The sequence below is a fragment of the Polypterus senegalus genome, chromosome 1 (assembly GCF_016835505.1).
Source record: "Polypterus senegalus isolate Bchr_013 chromosome 1, ASM1683550v1, whole genome shotgun sequence".
In the NCBI taxonomy this organism is placed as follows: Eukaryota; Metazoa; Chordata; class Cladistia; order Polypteriformes; family Polypteridae; genus Polypterus; species Polypterus senegalus.
In genome coordinates, this window is record NC_053154.1 from 38,501,520 (window position 1) to 38,518,567 (window position 17,048).

At 39.4% G+C, this 17,048-nt stretch overlaps 1 protein-coding gene across 2 annotated transcripts in view; it reads right to left on the reverse strand.

Moving 5' to 3' along the window:
* Positions 1–17,048, reverse strand: part of LOC120525025 (erythroid membrane-associated protein-like) — a 103,903-nt gene that overhangs the window by 25,378 nt on the left and 61,477 nt on the right. For both annotated transcript variants that reach the window (XM_039746972.1, XM_039746963.1), the window contains one exon: positions 10,654–10,680. In XM_039746972.1, the coding sequence (XP_039602906.1) occupies positions 10,654–10,680 (27 nt within the window). The remainder of the gene's footprint in view (positions 1–10,653; positions 10,681–17,048) is intronic.

The following is a 17,048-nucleotide window of genomic DNA, read 5'->3' on the forward strand; positions in this document are numbered from 1 at the left end:
AAAATGCAAAAATGCTTGTTGGAGGAAAGTCACATATGGAAACTAAATTTTGCCATCAGTAGAAAAAGTAGTAAAGTTACATGCCAAAGTAGAAAATCACATGTTAGCCACCTATCCTTCACCGAGCTGTGGCCCTACTGCAGTTTTAGGCAAAGCTGTCCAGTTAAGATATTGGATGTCTTCAGTCTGCCCAGTCACCCATCCAGCCAGAAGTTGGTGGTGTTCACCCAAATCCAATGTATCTGCTTCACCTGTACTGGCAGCTGAGGTCCAGGTCACCTTATTTTTGTTTTTTTCTTACATATATTAAGCCAAACTACAGCTAGCTGGTAGCTGCCTTGTTTTTATATTGTCAATGAAACCAGTATATTCACAGTAAAGTGACGGTTTTTTGAGCTGCTAACAATCCCAACCAGACTTCAGCTGCTTTGATTCTGTTTTCTACTTGCCTGCTTCTTTTGTGAAGCAGCCATTTAAAGGGCTGCACTAAACAAATCTTAAACCACCCTTCCCAAATCAGTCCTAGCTTACAACTCTAAAATAATTGTGTCGAAATGTATTGCAGTTACCGGTTATAAGCACTTTCTCTGTTGCTTGACATTGATTTTGTTTATCTGTGGTATATTTAACTTCTGACACTCAAGGATAACATATACTGTACTGTTTAGAAGGCATGACAGAATATTTATATACAGTGCACAAGAAGGTGAAGGGAACACTTAATCATCGCAGTCTATTATCAAGTTAAGTAAGCTTCAGGGATATCAATGTGTCCACTTAAGAAGCATAAGTGATTGTGAATGAACTTCACCTGCTTTGCAAATAAAATTTGACAACAGTTGCACTGGTGAGGCAACAGCAAGACAATCCCCAAAAAGAGAATGGTTTTGCAGGTGGTGGCCACAGACAGTTGCTCTCTCCTTATCCTTCTTGACTGTTTTTTCTCTAGTTTTGCATTTTGCTAATACCCTTATCACTACTGGTAGCCTGAGGTGGTACCTGCAGCTGATTCAGGTTGCACAGATAGTCTAGCACCTCCATGATGGCATATTCATAAGTGCCATCATAAGAAGGTTTGCTGTGTCTCCCAGCAAAGTCTCAAAGCACGGAGGAAATACCAAAAGACGGGCCGTTACATGAGGAGAGCTGGAAAATTTGTACAAGGGCATCAACCCAGCAGCAGGTTAAGTATCTGCTCTTTTGTGAGAGGAGAAACAGGAGGGGCACTGCCAGAGCCATCCAAATGACCTCCAGCTGATCTACTGGTGTGCATATTTCTGACCAAACTGCAAGAAACAGCCTCTAGGAAGGGGGCATGAGGGTCCAACGAGTAGTAACCTGTGCTCACAATCCATCATCAAGCAGTTCAACCTGCATTCGCCAGAGAATACCACAGTTGGCTGCCTTCACCCTTAGTGCCCGTTCTCTTCACAAACGAGAGCAGGTTCACCCTGAGCACAAGTGACAAGCATGAAAGAGTCTGGTGACACCGTGATGAACATTATATAGCCTGTAACATTATCCAGACCGGTTTGGCCATGGGTCAGTGATGGTCTGGGAGGGTATACCCTTGGTGGTAGACCTTCATATGCTAGGCAATGGTACCATGACTGCTGTTAGGTACCGGGATGAGATCCTCAAAGCCATTATCAGACTTTACACTGGGCCCTGGGTTCCTCTTGGTGCAGGACAATGCCCAGCCTTATGTGGTCAGAATGTGTAGGCAGTTCCTGGATGATGAAGACATTCATGCCATTGACTGGCTCACATGTTCCAAAGACCTGAATCCAATTGAAAACCTCTGGGACATTGGTGCATCAGATGATACCAAGTAGTGCCACAGGCTGTCCAGGAGCTCACCGATGCTCTGATCCAGATCTAGGAGGAAATCTCCAGGCAGAGGTGTGCACTCACATGGGATTACCGCAGGGGGATTCACGGGACCCAGTGCAATTGCATGTGATGCGGGACTAACTTTCAGTATTGCGGGCAGTTGGTACCTGTGTGTGGATAGGAGGTAGAGTCTGGAAAATTAAAATTAAATTTAAAACAGTACATACATTCATTTTATATATCTATCTCTATATATAAAAGTCAATGTATGTGTATGGATGTATGTTCCAGCATCACTTCCGAATGGCTGGAACGATTTACATGAAACTTGTCATACATGTTTCTCATTGTTTGACTAAAAATACAGTGAAAAATAGGGTGAAATCAACCCTAAACACGCCCCTTCTGGTAGGGTGGGAGGTGATCTTGCCGTCTTGTCTGCATGTTAAAATCCAGTTGACACTCGGAACAACCACCAGAGGGCGAACTGGAGGTGACTGCCAGCATTCTTTATGTTTGAGCACCACAGTGCCCCTGTTGCTTTTGAAATTAAATGGAGTTGGCCAGTTCTGAGCATCAACAGGATTAAAATATATATACAAGACCACAAGACAAGCACATTAGTGAGTCTTTATTGTTTGTTAATTTATTTTCATTTTTAAAGTGTTTTTTTTAAATCAAAAAAAAAACCCACTAAATTTTCTTTCTGGGCAATGGCAGGTATTTCAGCTATGTTAGCTAGTACTATATATATATATATACTGCTCAAAAGAATTAAAGGAACACTTTTTAATCAGAGTATAGCATAAAGTCAATGAAACTTATGGGATATTAATCTGGTCAGTTAAGTAGCAGAGGGGGTTGTTAATCAGTTTCAGCTGCTGTGGTGTTAATGAAATTAACAACAGATGCACTAGAGGGGCAACAATGAGATGACCCCCAAAACAGGAATGGTTTAACAGGTGGAGGCCACTGACATTTTTTCCTCCTCATCTTTTCTGACTGTTTCTTCACTAGTTTTGCATTTGGCTACAGTCAGTGTCACTACTGGTAGCATGAGGCAATACCTGGACCCTACAGAGGTTGCACAGGTAGTCCAACTTCTCCAAGATGGCACATCAATACGTGTCATTGCCAGAAGGTTTCCTGTGTCTCCCTGCACTGTCTCAAAGGCATGGAGGAGATTCTAGGAGACAAGCAGTTACTCTAGGAGAGCTGGAGAGGGCCATAGAAGGTCCATAACCCATCAGCAGGACCAGTATCTGCTCCTTTGGGCAAGGAGGAACAGGATGAGCACTGCCAGAGCCCTACAAAATGACCTCCAGCAGGCCACTGGTGTGAATGTCTCTGACCAAACAACCAGAAAGACTTCATGAGGGTGACCCAAGGGCCCCATGTCCTCTAATGGGCCCTGAGCTCACTGCCCAGCAGCATGCAGCTCGATTGGCATTCGCCATAGAATACCAGAATTGGCAGATGCACCACTGGTGCCCTGTGCTTTTCACAGATGAGAGAAGGTTCACCCTGAGCACGTGACAGAAGTGAAAGGGTCTGGAGAAGCCATGGAGAACATTATGCTGCCTGTAACATCATTCAGCATGAGCAGTTTGGTGGTGGGTTAATGATTGTCACACAGACCACTACAGGCTTGACAAAGGCACCTTGGCTACCATTAGGTATCAGGATGAAATCCTTGGACCCATTGTCAGACCCTATGCTGGTACAGTGGCTCCTGGTGCACGACAATTCCTGGCCTCATGTGGTGAGAGTATGCAGGCAGTTCCTGGAGGATGAAGAAATTGATACCATTGACTGGCCACCACACTTTCCTGACCTAAATCCAATAGAACACCTCTGGGACATTATGTTTTGGTCCATCCAATGCCACCAGGTTGCACCTCAGATTGTCCAGGAGCTCAGTGATGCCCTGGTCCAGATCTGGGAGGAGATCCCCCACAACACCATCTGTCATCTCATTAGAAGCATGCACCGATGTTGTCAGGCATGTATACAAGAACACAGGGGCCATACAAAGTGCTGCGTACAATTTTGAGTTGCTGCAATTAAATTTTGGCAAAATGGACTAGCCTGCCACATAATTTTTCACTCAGATTTTTGGGGCGTCTTTGAATTCAGGGCTCTGTAGGTTGATCATTTTCATTTCCATCAAACGATGTGGCATCCTTTCGTTCCTAACACATTACCCAGTCTATATCAGTATAGATATCCAGGAGGATTTCTTTTTCCCATTGAGATCTGATGTGTTTTCAAAGTGTTCCTTTAATTTTTTGACCAGTTTATATATATATATATATATATATATATATATATTGTCACACATGTGCGATTAGGAGGCAGTCAAAGAGCCTAAAGGTGAGTAAAACATCGTGGGATAAGGGGTTGTCACGTGGTGCTTACCTGAACTCTCTTTCATCAACAGAAAACAAAAAGAGAAATAATCCAGCAACTTCCGGGTTCCAAAATGGCTGCAATGACGTCACTTCCGGCCAACTTCTATGACGTCACTTCCGGCACCCACAAACCACCTCACTTCCGACTGATCAGAATGACATTGTTTCCGGTTCCTGCTGCAATGCCAACCATTTCCTGTCACATGTTTTGTTCTGCTATATAACCGGCATTTTGTATCAGTAAATTCATTCATTGTACTTTCAAGACTTTGAATCACTGCATTTTCTCATATTGTCTGGATGACAATATACGGGGATGGTCCCCAAAACTTTATTTTTGTATTTGTGATGTTTATTCTAGCACAATATATATATATATATATATATATATATATACTATATATATATATATATATATATAAAGAAAGGATAGAAGGATCTTAATCTGGAATAGGTGCTTCATTTCTGGTATTTTGGTCAGAACCATAAAGGAGTCTGACCCCCATCTGAACCCCCAACTTTCAAAATGGTGACCTTTTCCAAAACCATGTTTTTTGTCCTATTTCTGCACATATCTTCTGCACATGCAATGATTAAGGGCAGCCCCAAGTCCCTAACTCTTATAGGGCCAGAGATATATGTTTTTTTTGGTCAGAACCATAAACAGGTCTGACCCACATATATTCTCAGAATGTTGTTTTTCCTGAGGTTTTGTAACTTTTGAAATTCACTATAAAACATTTATACTTAATTTCCTTATTTTTTATTAAAACATTGACTTATTTCCTATTTCTTATTACTTAATAAGATGATGGGTGGTTGGTTTGGGAACATGTCTCTGAGGATTACAATAAAATAATTTGTGTGCATAGTTAGGGTTAAATACTGGTATACAGTATATACAATTATATAAGCAGTTTGGACACATGCTATATATACTGTCTTGTGTGCATTCTCAAGATTGCAGAGCTCGGAGACAGCCTTACATCCACAATGGTGCAAACAGCATTAACAAAGTAGAGTAGAAGACTGCTAAACTCAGTAAAGGGGTCTGACATTTGGTAATCATTTTCAATTGTTATCGATGGCAATAACAAACGACTGCCGTTTGCTTGCTGCAATAAATGTGCTAACATACAGTGGATAGACACCTTGGTTTTAAAACAGTGTGCAGTAACGAAAGGTCAAACTAAACTGACATTCTTGCCAAACCTGTCACAAGTAACAGCTACCACTAAAAGGGAAGCACTGGATAAATGTGCAGATTTTGTTTGTAAGCATAAAGCCCTACCACACAGTATCTGAACTGGGCTATATTCAATTTTAGCAGTACCTGGTTGACACAGCAGCCAAAATTGGAATGTCTGAAGCTTGAAGAGATATTGTCCTATCTGATGACTATATCATGGCAGAAAAAGACCTAGAAAGGATATTGTATATGACATGCTAATGACCGTCAATAATTATAGGTGTGCTGCCACAACTAATATTTGGACCAAAAACTTAGAGAAAACCATCCATTGTATTGATGATACATTCAAAGCAAGCACGATTAAAACAGGTGAAAAAAAATCCTGCTTTACTGTTTGAAAAACATAAGAGTTTTCAGAATTGGCTGTTATTGAGCGAGGCTTAAACACGTCAGTGGCTACACCAGATTAAACTGTAGTGTCTACATTTGTAACACGATTCTCTCAAGTGCTTTTGCACCAACAGTGATGAAGAAAGGGCCCAAAGTTGCACAGCTTCTGGCTAATGTAAAAAAAAAGTTAGTCAGGTACGTTAAACATGCTGGACAAAAAGGCAAGCTTACAAGGTAACTCGAACAGTCTGTGGGGAAAAGATGAAACTCTAATTTGAATATACTGGATTCAGTGTTGTAGAAATTTGATGACTGGACACATCATAAAAAGAAACTCATAAATGTTTTCTGAAACCATTCAAAGATACAATGACTGATTTAGAATCAGATATTGCATTGTCTAAAAGAACTTGTCAGCAAATTGTTCAGCATAAAACTCCTATCAACATGCTCTACAATGTAGCAACATTTTTTATCCCAAAGCTTCAATTTGTATATCTTAAATATCTTATTTAAGAGGATCACAAAGCTGCAGGAACAATAAGAGATTTGTAATAATAGCACCTTAATGCAACTGCACTAAATCCAAGTGAAGTGAATTGCAGTGCAATGAAGTTCACCGTTCAGCAGTTAGTAACGCACTCTTTCCTTTCAGAGCCAGCGAGCAGACGAGGAGATGCCTGTACATTCACAGTTGCTATAATAAATCATTTTCTAACATGAAAATTGGCCCTTGTGGTATATTCTAAAGAAAACGTCATTCTCTGATGCTAAATTTCCTGCAATTCTCCATAAACATTTACATTTTGCCCCTCTTATATTGCAGCACATCCACAAGACAATCAGTCAATGTGGGCTCAATTATATGCTTGCACAGTTGTTTCAGAAATATTGAATGTCTCAAGCTAACTCAATTATCAGGAAAATCATTTCAAATTGCACAACATTAAGATATAGTGCTAATGCAGGTGAGCCAAAAATGACAGATTTGCCAGATGATTGCTTGTTACTTGACCGACCACCTTTCACCAATGTTTGAGTTGATTATTTTGATCCTTTTTTGTTTAAAAAGAAGATGAAGTTTATTCAAAAGATATGGAGTAATTGTCTTTTGTCTAACAATCGAGATTGCACATAGCTTCAAAACTGATTCTTATATCAATTCCATAAGTTGATTAATTTGCAGAGGAGGACAAGTTAAAATTATGCACATTGCTTACAGAGAACACCGTCTTCCTGGTATTTTTTTTATTAAACCATAATTTCATTGTTCATGTTCAAACCACAAAGGGAGATTCTTAGAATTGAGAAATGGTCTTGTGTTGAGATTGGGAAGGCCCACTTGGTCATATGGTGCCTGTCTAGAGAGATGTCTCCCACGTTATTTTACTGATGTCTCCTGCATGGACACAATTGGAGCAGAAGTGTCTGTGAGGCTTTGATGGTGATATCCAGTGAATCTACCTGCATTGCTATGCCTTTAGAAGGCTTCTTCTTGAACCAAGCATATGCATTGCTGGCTTTACCTGCTTTGTGTCTGTGATGCCACAGCTCTAATAGGTGTTACCTGCTTAGCAGATGGGGGAGATGTGAGTGTCAGTTCCTTGCCTTTGACTTTTGGCCAGTCCCTTCATAAGACAACCGAATACAAAAGGTAGGCATTACTGCTACCCTTACACGCTACATCATCCCTCAGCAGTCAGATAAGGGTTTGTGTCTCTAGGAGCACAAGTATGTTAATGGCATTTTCATTTTGAATCTTTGCAAAGGAATCAAATCAATTGCAAAAATGATATATGCCCAGAATGTGTCATGTATTTTATGATATTCTTTACCACACCCTAATTACAGCAGGAGATAGACAAAAAGAAAGACACTACAATGGAAAAAAACATTACAAGTCATTTCCATACTGAAAAGTAAAGAAGGTAAAATGCATGTTTAGGTTGTATAGTCTTCACTAGGTGTTCAATTGAAAAGGAAAGACTTGTTAACATAATAAGGAAGAAGGGAATAAGAGAAAATGCAAGAGTAGGTGAGAAAATGCTTTCATTACAGAAGATGAAGGGAGGAAGATGAAGGAAAAACATTTTAAAAGTTAATCATTCATTATGACCTGGAGAAAAATGTAATTACAGGGCAAGAATAAGATTAGCTTTATCTGCTTTTCTTTGAAAAGTGTATTTGAAGCTCTGTGAAAGAACATAAAGAGAGAGATCAGTGTGGCAACGATCAAGAGATGTGAAATGCTCCACAACAGGCTTTGTAAGGTCTTGAACCTCTAAAACAGTCTGCTAGGCATCTTCACATTTTACCTATGTCGATGGATTGCCACTTCCAACAAATAAGGCATTCAATAAAATTTTTACACTGGCAAACATTCAATAAAATTTTTACACTGGCAAAAGTCAGTGCCTGCTCGTGTTAATAAGTGGATGGTACTCAAGGTACCCCAAAGCAAAGACGTGGCACAAGGCATTAGAAAAGTCAGATGTTTATTGAATGAATGGTCAACATTGAGTTGTTGTTGGTAAAAAAGACAAAACAAGTGCAGATAAATGTAGAAAAAAATGAGCAAAAATGATACAATGATGTATGGAGTTTTTTTGTTTTGTTTTGTTTTGTTTTTTCTGTCCTCCTGGCTGTCAGACCTTACTTTATTCTTTGTAAATTAGCATTGCCTAATTTTATTTTTATATTTTTCTTTTTTCTTTCTTCATCTTGTAAAGCACTTTGAACAACAACATTTGTATGAAAATGTGCTATTAAAATAAATTATTTTGTTATTGTTGTTAACATAGCTAATTCTGAAACAGTTCCTTGAACAATAAGCCTTTGCTATCAATTCAATTTAAACATCCACATTTCAGTGTGATCTGTCTTCTCATGCTTCATCCTATCAATCTTATGAGCTTTTTGAAAATCTGCTTAAATAACACTGTATCTTTTTAATTTTCACTCCATTTTCATTTTTTAATTTCAGCATATTAGTGAAACAAGACCTCTAAGCTAGTTAACTGTTCACAAATATTCTATCAGTCTTTTCTTTTAAAAGTCATTCCATTAATTTACATTTGATAAAGTATAAGCTTACCGTATATATATATATATATATATATATATATATATATATATATATATATATATATATATATATATCTCATACTTTTATCATATATAAAAGGACATGCATTTGTCACTTGTGGATCAAAAGTCTTACTAAAGGAGGGATAAAATAAACCGTGCAGGACATATTTCAGTAATACAGTTTGCATTTCCAAGTTAGCTGTGTAAGATAAAATATGTTCTGTGTGTTCACAATGTTCTTATCCACCTTTGTCATCTTCTGCAGTGTTGCAGTAGTAAAATTAGCTGGTGTGGTACTGGATGTAAAGAAACTAGTGAATCTTAATTCCACTGGACATCTCTAAAAGGTGAAATCTAAGTAAGTAAAAACACTGATAGGCATTCTTGACTGTATCTGAGATGTGTTCTGGTCATCAGTAATGGTGACTCAAATACGTGCAAAGCACTCTAGATTAACTTTTGCCATTCCTAACAATTTGTTTGATTGCAGTCATTTTAATCCCAGTAGTAATCTTCCCAGCTGTCAGGCAAGAGGAAAAGAGGAAGGCCTAAGAGGAGGTTTATGGATGTGCTGAGAGAAGACATGCAGGTGGTGGGTGTAACAGAACAAGATGCAGAAGACAGGACGATATGGAAGAAAATCATCCGCTGTGCCCACCCCTAACGGGAGCAGCTGAAGGAAGAAGAAGTAATCTTCCCAGCTAGTGGGTTATAATCTGGTGTTAAATGGCTTGTCCTATAGTTAGATACATTTGATCAGTGAGCCAGTTTCTACAGAAAGTGATGCTTTGCCCTTTTTGCCTCAGTTTCTTAATCCTCTATGCAGCTAAGTCACCAACCTAAGTTTCAATTGTCTGTCAGCTTTTTCCTCCTCTTGTGATATTTGTTGTCTTTTAAAACATCATTGCCATCTCTGTCTCACAGCAACTAGTTTTTTTTCCTTCTTCCAACAGCTTGCTGCTGTTTGAGAGCAGCTGTATCTCTGCAGCCAGCAGCACCTTTCAAATAGCTCCATTTAAATAGCTGCTAGAATACTGATCATAACCGTGGCATACTCCATGGCTGAGAGTCCTTTGTGTAAATGTGTCCTGACTTTTGTACATCCCTGAGTAAGAGTCCTAGATTTTTCTGATAAATATTGTCTATGTGTGAAGAATTCCTTGATCACAACCTCTTGGTTTGTTACTTACTGGTTTTTCTTACCATTCAATTACTTTACCTCTCCCACTCAACTACAGAGAATTGGGAAAAATGCTACTTTTGCTTGTTTTTTTTTTAATTCATTCAAGGAATCTTTGGGTGGTACCATACAGGTAAAGAATGCCAGATAATATAATGGCTGCAGCCCACCACAGAATAATGAAAAAATGTAGCAAACAAAGACAAGTGAGACTTGGGGAAAACAAACTGAAATTTGTGTGAACAGGAAAGGAAAATGGTTTGAACAATTGTAGGTAGGGTACACTGCAGTTGAGCAGCTACTATTTTTATTTTTTCATTGCTACCTCCTTGTGGATTTGAAATAAGTAGATAAATTTTGTCTTTGGAAGCCTTGTGCATTTCATTCATAATCCTGGATATCATTGGGTAGCTTGTGAAAAAAGCTACAAGCAGTTAATTATGATTGCCTTCATCAAACAATATACAAAAATTACAAGCATAAATTAAATAAGTGTAAATAAAGGCAGGGTCAAACCTACAGTGACAGGTGCATGCAGGACAGATCCCAAATTATCTTACCTGGCTTACTTAGAACTTCCTTTAATTCTAAAAGAAAAAAACAAGAAAAAACAGATGACCATTATTATTCAGTCACATTTTATTTAAATGGAAATTTGCTATGAAAAGTATAATAATTCTATTATTTCTTCTAGCAGTTAATGATTACATAAGGAAAACATATTATTAAAAACAAGAAAAGCAGCATCATTTCATGATTATAAAGTAGGTCAGATTATATTTATCACTGAAGAAAGAGACATCATCAAATGCTTTCATATTAGTAGCAACATTTTTATTCTAAAAACCATCTACTCCTTAAAGAACACCTTGATAGTTGACCACAGTCCACACACCACATGCCATGAATATCCAAATTTTATTATCTGCATATTCTCTCCTTCAGTAGCTAAACTTTCATATGTCCATTAGTGTGAAAAATGTTTATTTTGATGAGCATACTTTTTTTCATCTTTAAACACTTTTTTTATAGAAAAGGGGAAATATTCAAGTTCATAAAGTTATTGTTAAAGTAGTCATTTAGACATTATACCAAGGCTAATAAAAATATAACTTTTTAATTTTTAATCCGTTATTTTAATAAATAATTGCGCTCATTAGAAATCACAAAATGCTTACATTATTTTTACAGCTTTAAGCAAGATTATTTCTTGATCTTGCATAAAATTTCAAGTTGATGTTCAATAATTTATAATTTGAATTATTAGAGGAAAAACGTTTTATTTAGAAACCTATGTTTGCAATGCACAGAAAAAGCAGCAAAAATTGCACACCTGAGCTAACTCTTATAATACTTAATAATAATTCATTACATTTATATAGCGCTTTTCTCAGTACTCAAAGTGCTATCCACACAGGGAAGCGAACCCACAATGCTCCACAGTCTCCTTACTACAAAGCAGCAGCACTACCACTGCGCCATACTTGAAATACTAAGATATATATTGTCAGTATTTTGAAGTTGCTGGGATCATACTCAGTGGCAGCTATCTTGTTCTTGTCCAGTTGCCGCTATCTTACTCAGTATCAGGTGTCCATTTTATATTTAGAGTTGACTATCCTCGCATGTTCCATACCTCGCCTGCCATACCTAAGCAAGCTGTTCAGTCTGGAGAGGAATGTTTATTTCAGTTTGGTTGGTTTTCTCATAAGACAATGTCTGTTGTTAATCTTTTCAATGGTGGTCTTCATTACAGGACAGTTATTTGTATAGCTGGCCTGTAATGAAGGGATATGTCTCACGTGTGCCATCAGCTGACTTAAGATTGCCTTATCTTTTTATTTTTAAAATTCACAGCCAGCAAATCCCTGCTAGTTTTTTTCTGCCTGGTTTTCATCCTGTCTGTATAGATAGCTAACTCACAATCAAGCAGCTGCTGCCTCATTTTCTCTTGCATGTGCTGTTGGTTGATGTAACACTTAAAAAGCACAGCCTTGTTTTTATTGCATCTGTTAAGCCAGCCAAATGCAGAAAAAAATGAAAGATTTTTTGAACTGCCTACAATTCTAACAAGATGTCAACAACCTTGGTTCTGTTTTCTACTTGCCCATTAGCCTTATAGGAACCAGCTCTTTCTACATCCAGGATTCAAAAGATTGCACCACACAAGTTTAAATCTACAACAACAACAACAACATTTATTTATATAGCACATTTTCATACAAACAGTAGCTCAAAGTGCTTTAAATTAAAGAATAGAAAATGAAAGACACAATTATAAAACAAAATAAATCAACATTAATTAACATCGAATAAGAGTAAGGTTCCCAGGGGACAGAAAAAAAAAAACTCCAGAGGCTGGATCTACCTTCCCTGACCCTGAGATCTCTCCTGGATATTTAACTTATACTAATTAAAAGGAACAACTTCTATTTGACAGACATAAGAGAATGTTTTAATTGATCAATGAGGTTATGACATATTGTATTTCATGACAACCTTCAAGTCTAAGATCAACCAACATATCAGTAAGAAATGACACCACCATGCTCATGCTAATAAACAGCACATATTACAATACTGGTCATCTTTCTCAATGTCTATCAAATACAGACACTAGTTAACAAAAATCTGTATCTCCCTCATCTCCAGTGGTGGTTAATGGTGAACAAAAATATGAAGTACAGATAGATTTTGGGCAATCAATGCACAGGTTTAATGCTGTGTCACACATGTGCGAGTAGGAGGCACCTAAAGGGCTTAAGTATTGGTAATACCATATGAGACCAGGGGGCGGCAGGGTGTACTAACTGTCTTTCTCAGTTCCTTGCAGACCGTTCCCAGGAAATCCCACCAGGTTCCTGTGCTATTGATGACATCACTTCCGGTTTCACCCCCGATGATGTCACTTCCAGTTCTGGGACTTTTGATGATGCCACTTCCTCTCTGGGCCTTTAAAGCCGCCATCTTACCTCCACCTCATCAGTTCTATTTTGGACTCAAGTCATGTGAACATCTCTGTTCAAACTTTTTTGAAACTTTTGCAGCCGGAATATAATATACGAGTGGTTGCCCCAAACTTTTGTAATGTCTGAAGTCTCATCCTTGTCACAACTGTTACATTTGGTTCATTGGAAGGGAATTGGACCTGAAGCTTATTACTGAGATCTATTTAGAGATACAGATGTTTATACTTTGCTGCACTAGTTTGATTCACATTTCCATAATAAGCTGGATGTGTACATTCAAAGCTCACTTCTTGGAGAAAGATTGTGTTAAAAAAATATTTGCTGTTAATTTGTACTATTTGTGGTTGTGTTGGTATTGCTATTTCATTTGTGATTTTCTTGTACATTTGTGTGTTTGTTGCAATGCATTTTTTTCTTCTATTTCTATGAGTATTGCCAATTCAGAGGTTGATTGTAAAGGGTACTGTCATTTTGTTTGTAGCAACATGTTGCTTGACATGGGATTTGTGACCTATGATTTTATTACACTTCCTCTAAGATTGTAGAACACTCAAAAGTTTGTCCAATCTTTGATTTGAAAATCTTAAACAAGTGATCATGCTAGTGAAGGAAATGATAACTGCTTTGAATTAGGGTATTGACTTATGGATGATTATTCTGATTACATGTTTTGATATTGCTATTTGATTTCCACACTTTAAACATGTTCTGATGGTTGCTTGACTTACTACTATTTTTATTTATTGCCTATTTCAAATCTGGACATTTCCCAGTTAGTAATGTAATTTATATAATTTTTCAAAAAACAGTCATGAATTAAACTACCATTTGGAAAAGCAGGACTGACTGCACAGCACCATTTAGCAATAAACGATACATGTGAAATAACCAAAATGGTCCAGGAAATGGTAAGAGGGAAAATAATAAAAGAATTGCCAAACCACTGGTAAAGTCATTATCAAGGACTCTAAATGATCAGGCATCAAAAATCAGGATTCAAAAAGTCAAAATTCAAAGAAACTACAATGCAGAGTTTTATTTATTATTCCAATACTAGTTATGATACTTGTGAAACAGTGCTGCCATGTTTTTTTTTATCAACGGTGGAATAATGTCACATATAACAAAATGCAGGTCACATGACTATAAACTAACATAGCAACACAGAAAGCCATGGAGACAAAATGGCACTGCCAACTAGAGTTAAAAATGGCATTGCATTAAAAATAATGATAAAATATTTTAAACTGAACAATTTCAAGGGGAGATGTTGAGTGAGAGATTCTTTTTCCACTGTACTCTTGGACCTTTGAAAGGGAAGGACTGCAAAATGTATTTATATATTACAGAGATGCTGTTTGAGTCCTCAAGACTGAGCAATATATTTTCCAGCATAGTGGATGGTGGGAGGTGAGTAAAATTGGGCAAGTTCTGTTTAACAAAGTTTCGAATTTGAAGGTAGTGAAAGAAATGTGTTGCTGGAAAGTTAAATTTGGAGTGTAATTGTTGATAAGATGCAAAGATGTTGTCTATGTACAGATCTCTAAGTGATTTAATCCCAAATGTTTTCCAGACATTAAAAACTGTTTATGTTTGAGAGGGTGGAAAAAGGTGGTTCTCGTACAGAGGTGCCACAGATAAAAGCTTCTCTAGCATTCTTTCTATATTGTACCTGTAATGTGTAACTTTAATGTATTTGTTTTGTTAATTTTTTGTTAATTTATGGTCTAAAATAATCCATTTTAACCTAATGGTAAAAAAGAATGGAAACAGTACATATGCATACAGATACATACATAATGAAAGCCTTTGAGCAGAGCCATCCATTATGAAGACAGCTGGCCAATCAAATGTGAATAATGTCACATTTCCAGGAAGAGATTATTCTAATAGTGTTTTCTGGCCGTAATGATATCTGTGAAATCAGGGAGTATTTTTTAATTTGCTGATAGGTGAAACTATATAAAATGTATTCATCCTTAGCCAAAGTGTCACAGATACTAGATAATGCTTCTTTGACTTACCAAAGGTGAAAGATTTAATAGACTGCATTCATTTCAAATAAGAGAACTGACAGGTCCAGCAGCACTATGTAAACTGTGAATTACTTCATAGTGTCAACATACAGAAAAGACCTTTTATATGTCATTCATGTGTATGTCCAGTGTCACACACGTGCGCATGGGAGGCAGCTAAAGGGCTTGAGTGAAGGCAGTTCTGAGGCATGCCAGGATGTGGCAGACTGCACTGACTCTTTTTCTCCCTTTCCTGTAGACCATTCCCGGGAGATTCTACCTGGCTCTCTTGACGTCACTTCGGGACCGAGCCAATGGAAGTAGACCTTACCAGCTCCGGCCCCTCTGATGTCACGTCCGGGCTTGATCCAATGATTGAAGAACACGTGCCCGATCCTTATGACCTCACTTACTGTCTTCCCCTTTAAAAGCCTGCCCTTTTTCCCTTTTCCCTCAGTCTTGTTTTGGACTCAATGGTATGCACATCAGTCCTGTTTATTGTGAGAAATAACGACTTTTGCAGCCAGGATACCAGAATATACGAGTGGCTGCCCCAAACCTTCATCTGAGTATGTCTCATCTTTGAGACATTGGCGTAGTCGGCAGGATCGAGGAGTCCTGGAAGAGAAAGGGACGGGACCTGCAACCCATCCAGGTGGGAGCGTACCGGGGCCGAGTTTCTAGGTGGGGAGGGTGTCCCGTGTTTCGAAGTGGCCCGGTACAGGCTGTACTCCCGGCATGCTCCACTAGGCAACCTAGACAGGCATGGGAGTGTTCGGGAGGGGCTCAAAGACGTGCTGCTTTGGAAGGGGGAGGCAAGGAGGGCTGTTTATGCTCTCTCGGAGGAGAGTGCCCACATCCCTGTGAAGCCAGAACCCCAATTTCCACCTGGGGTGCCCCAGACTGGCAGGTGGGTATCCTGAAAAACTGGAGGCTCGACCCAGAGCGGCCGACCCATCAACAAGCCTGGTCCCTAAGGGCAAAGGTAGGGCGGTGGCTACAGCCACAGGAACAGAAGCCCTCTCAAATAATAGAGCAGGTGGCTTGCTACCTGCTTCTGGACACACTACCCCGGGGCTTCACCCAGCCGGTCTGGGGTAGAGAATTTAAAAACATGGCAGAGCTCATACAGCTCATAGAAAGACAAAGGATGGCCTCACAATCTAGGGGAGCTGAACCGTCCTTTGACCGAACTCAACCGGGGTACGTCCCAAAACCTAGCCCCCCCCCCTGTACAACCCAGAGCTTGTGCCGGCGTCCCCAGGGCCGCGGGCGCGCAAACCGCTTGGGAATAAGGTGGAATGTAGGTGGAAGGGGAGGAGGGGTTGGTGTGCTCTGATAAACCCGTTGGCGGTCCCACACACAGGCGCGATGATCGTTAACGGGTACAAAACGTCTGCTCTGTTCGATACCGGCAGCAACATTTCCATTGTTGCCCGCCGATTTGTGCTACCGCAACAGTGGTTGAAACTTAAGGCCAGTATAACCTGTGTCCACGGGGAAACCCGCTGGTACAGGACCGCCGCTTGTGTCATCAGCTACGGAGGATCAGTTCGGTAATTAACCGTGGCAATCCTCCCTGATCCTCCACACCCAGTGATACTGGGGCGGGACTGGCCTGAAATTAAAAGCTGTGAGACACATACCACTCCCAGGATTAATTTGGGCCTCGTTATAGACGGGAATGAGCCGTCTCAGGCTGCCTCCACGCCGTGTAATCAGCCGGCAGAGAGAGACGAAGCGGCTTCCCTGAGTGACGTGGCAACTCCCGGGCCGTCGCGTGCTGATCCGTCATCCACCGACGCCGAGACAGAACGGGAGGAAACTCTTCTTTTGTGGTTCCAATTTAAAGAGACGCCGGCGTCTTTTAGAAGGGAGCAATGGAATGATGACTCCCTGAAGTTTGCTAAAAATGCAGTGGTCCTTGTCAATGGCCAGCGCACTAACCAGTCGATGCCACAGGGCCCTCAC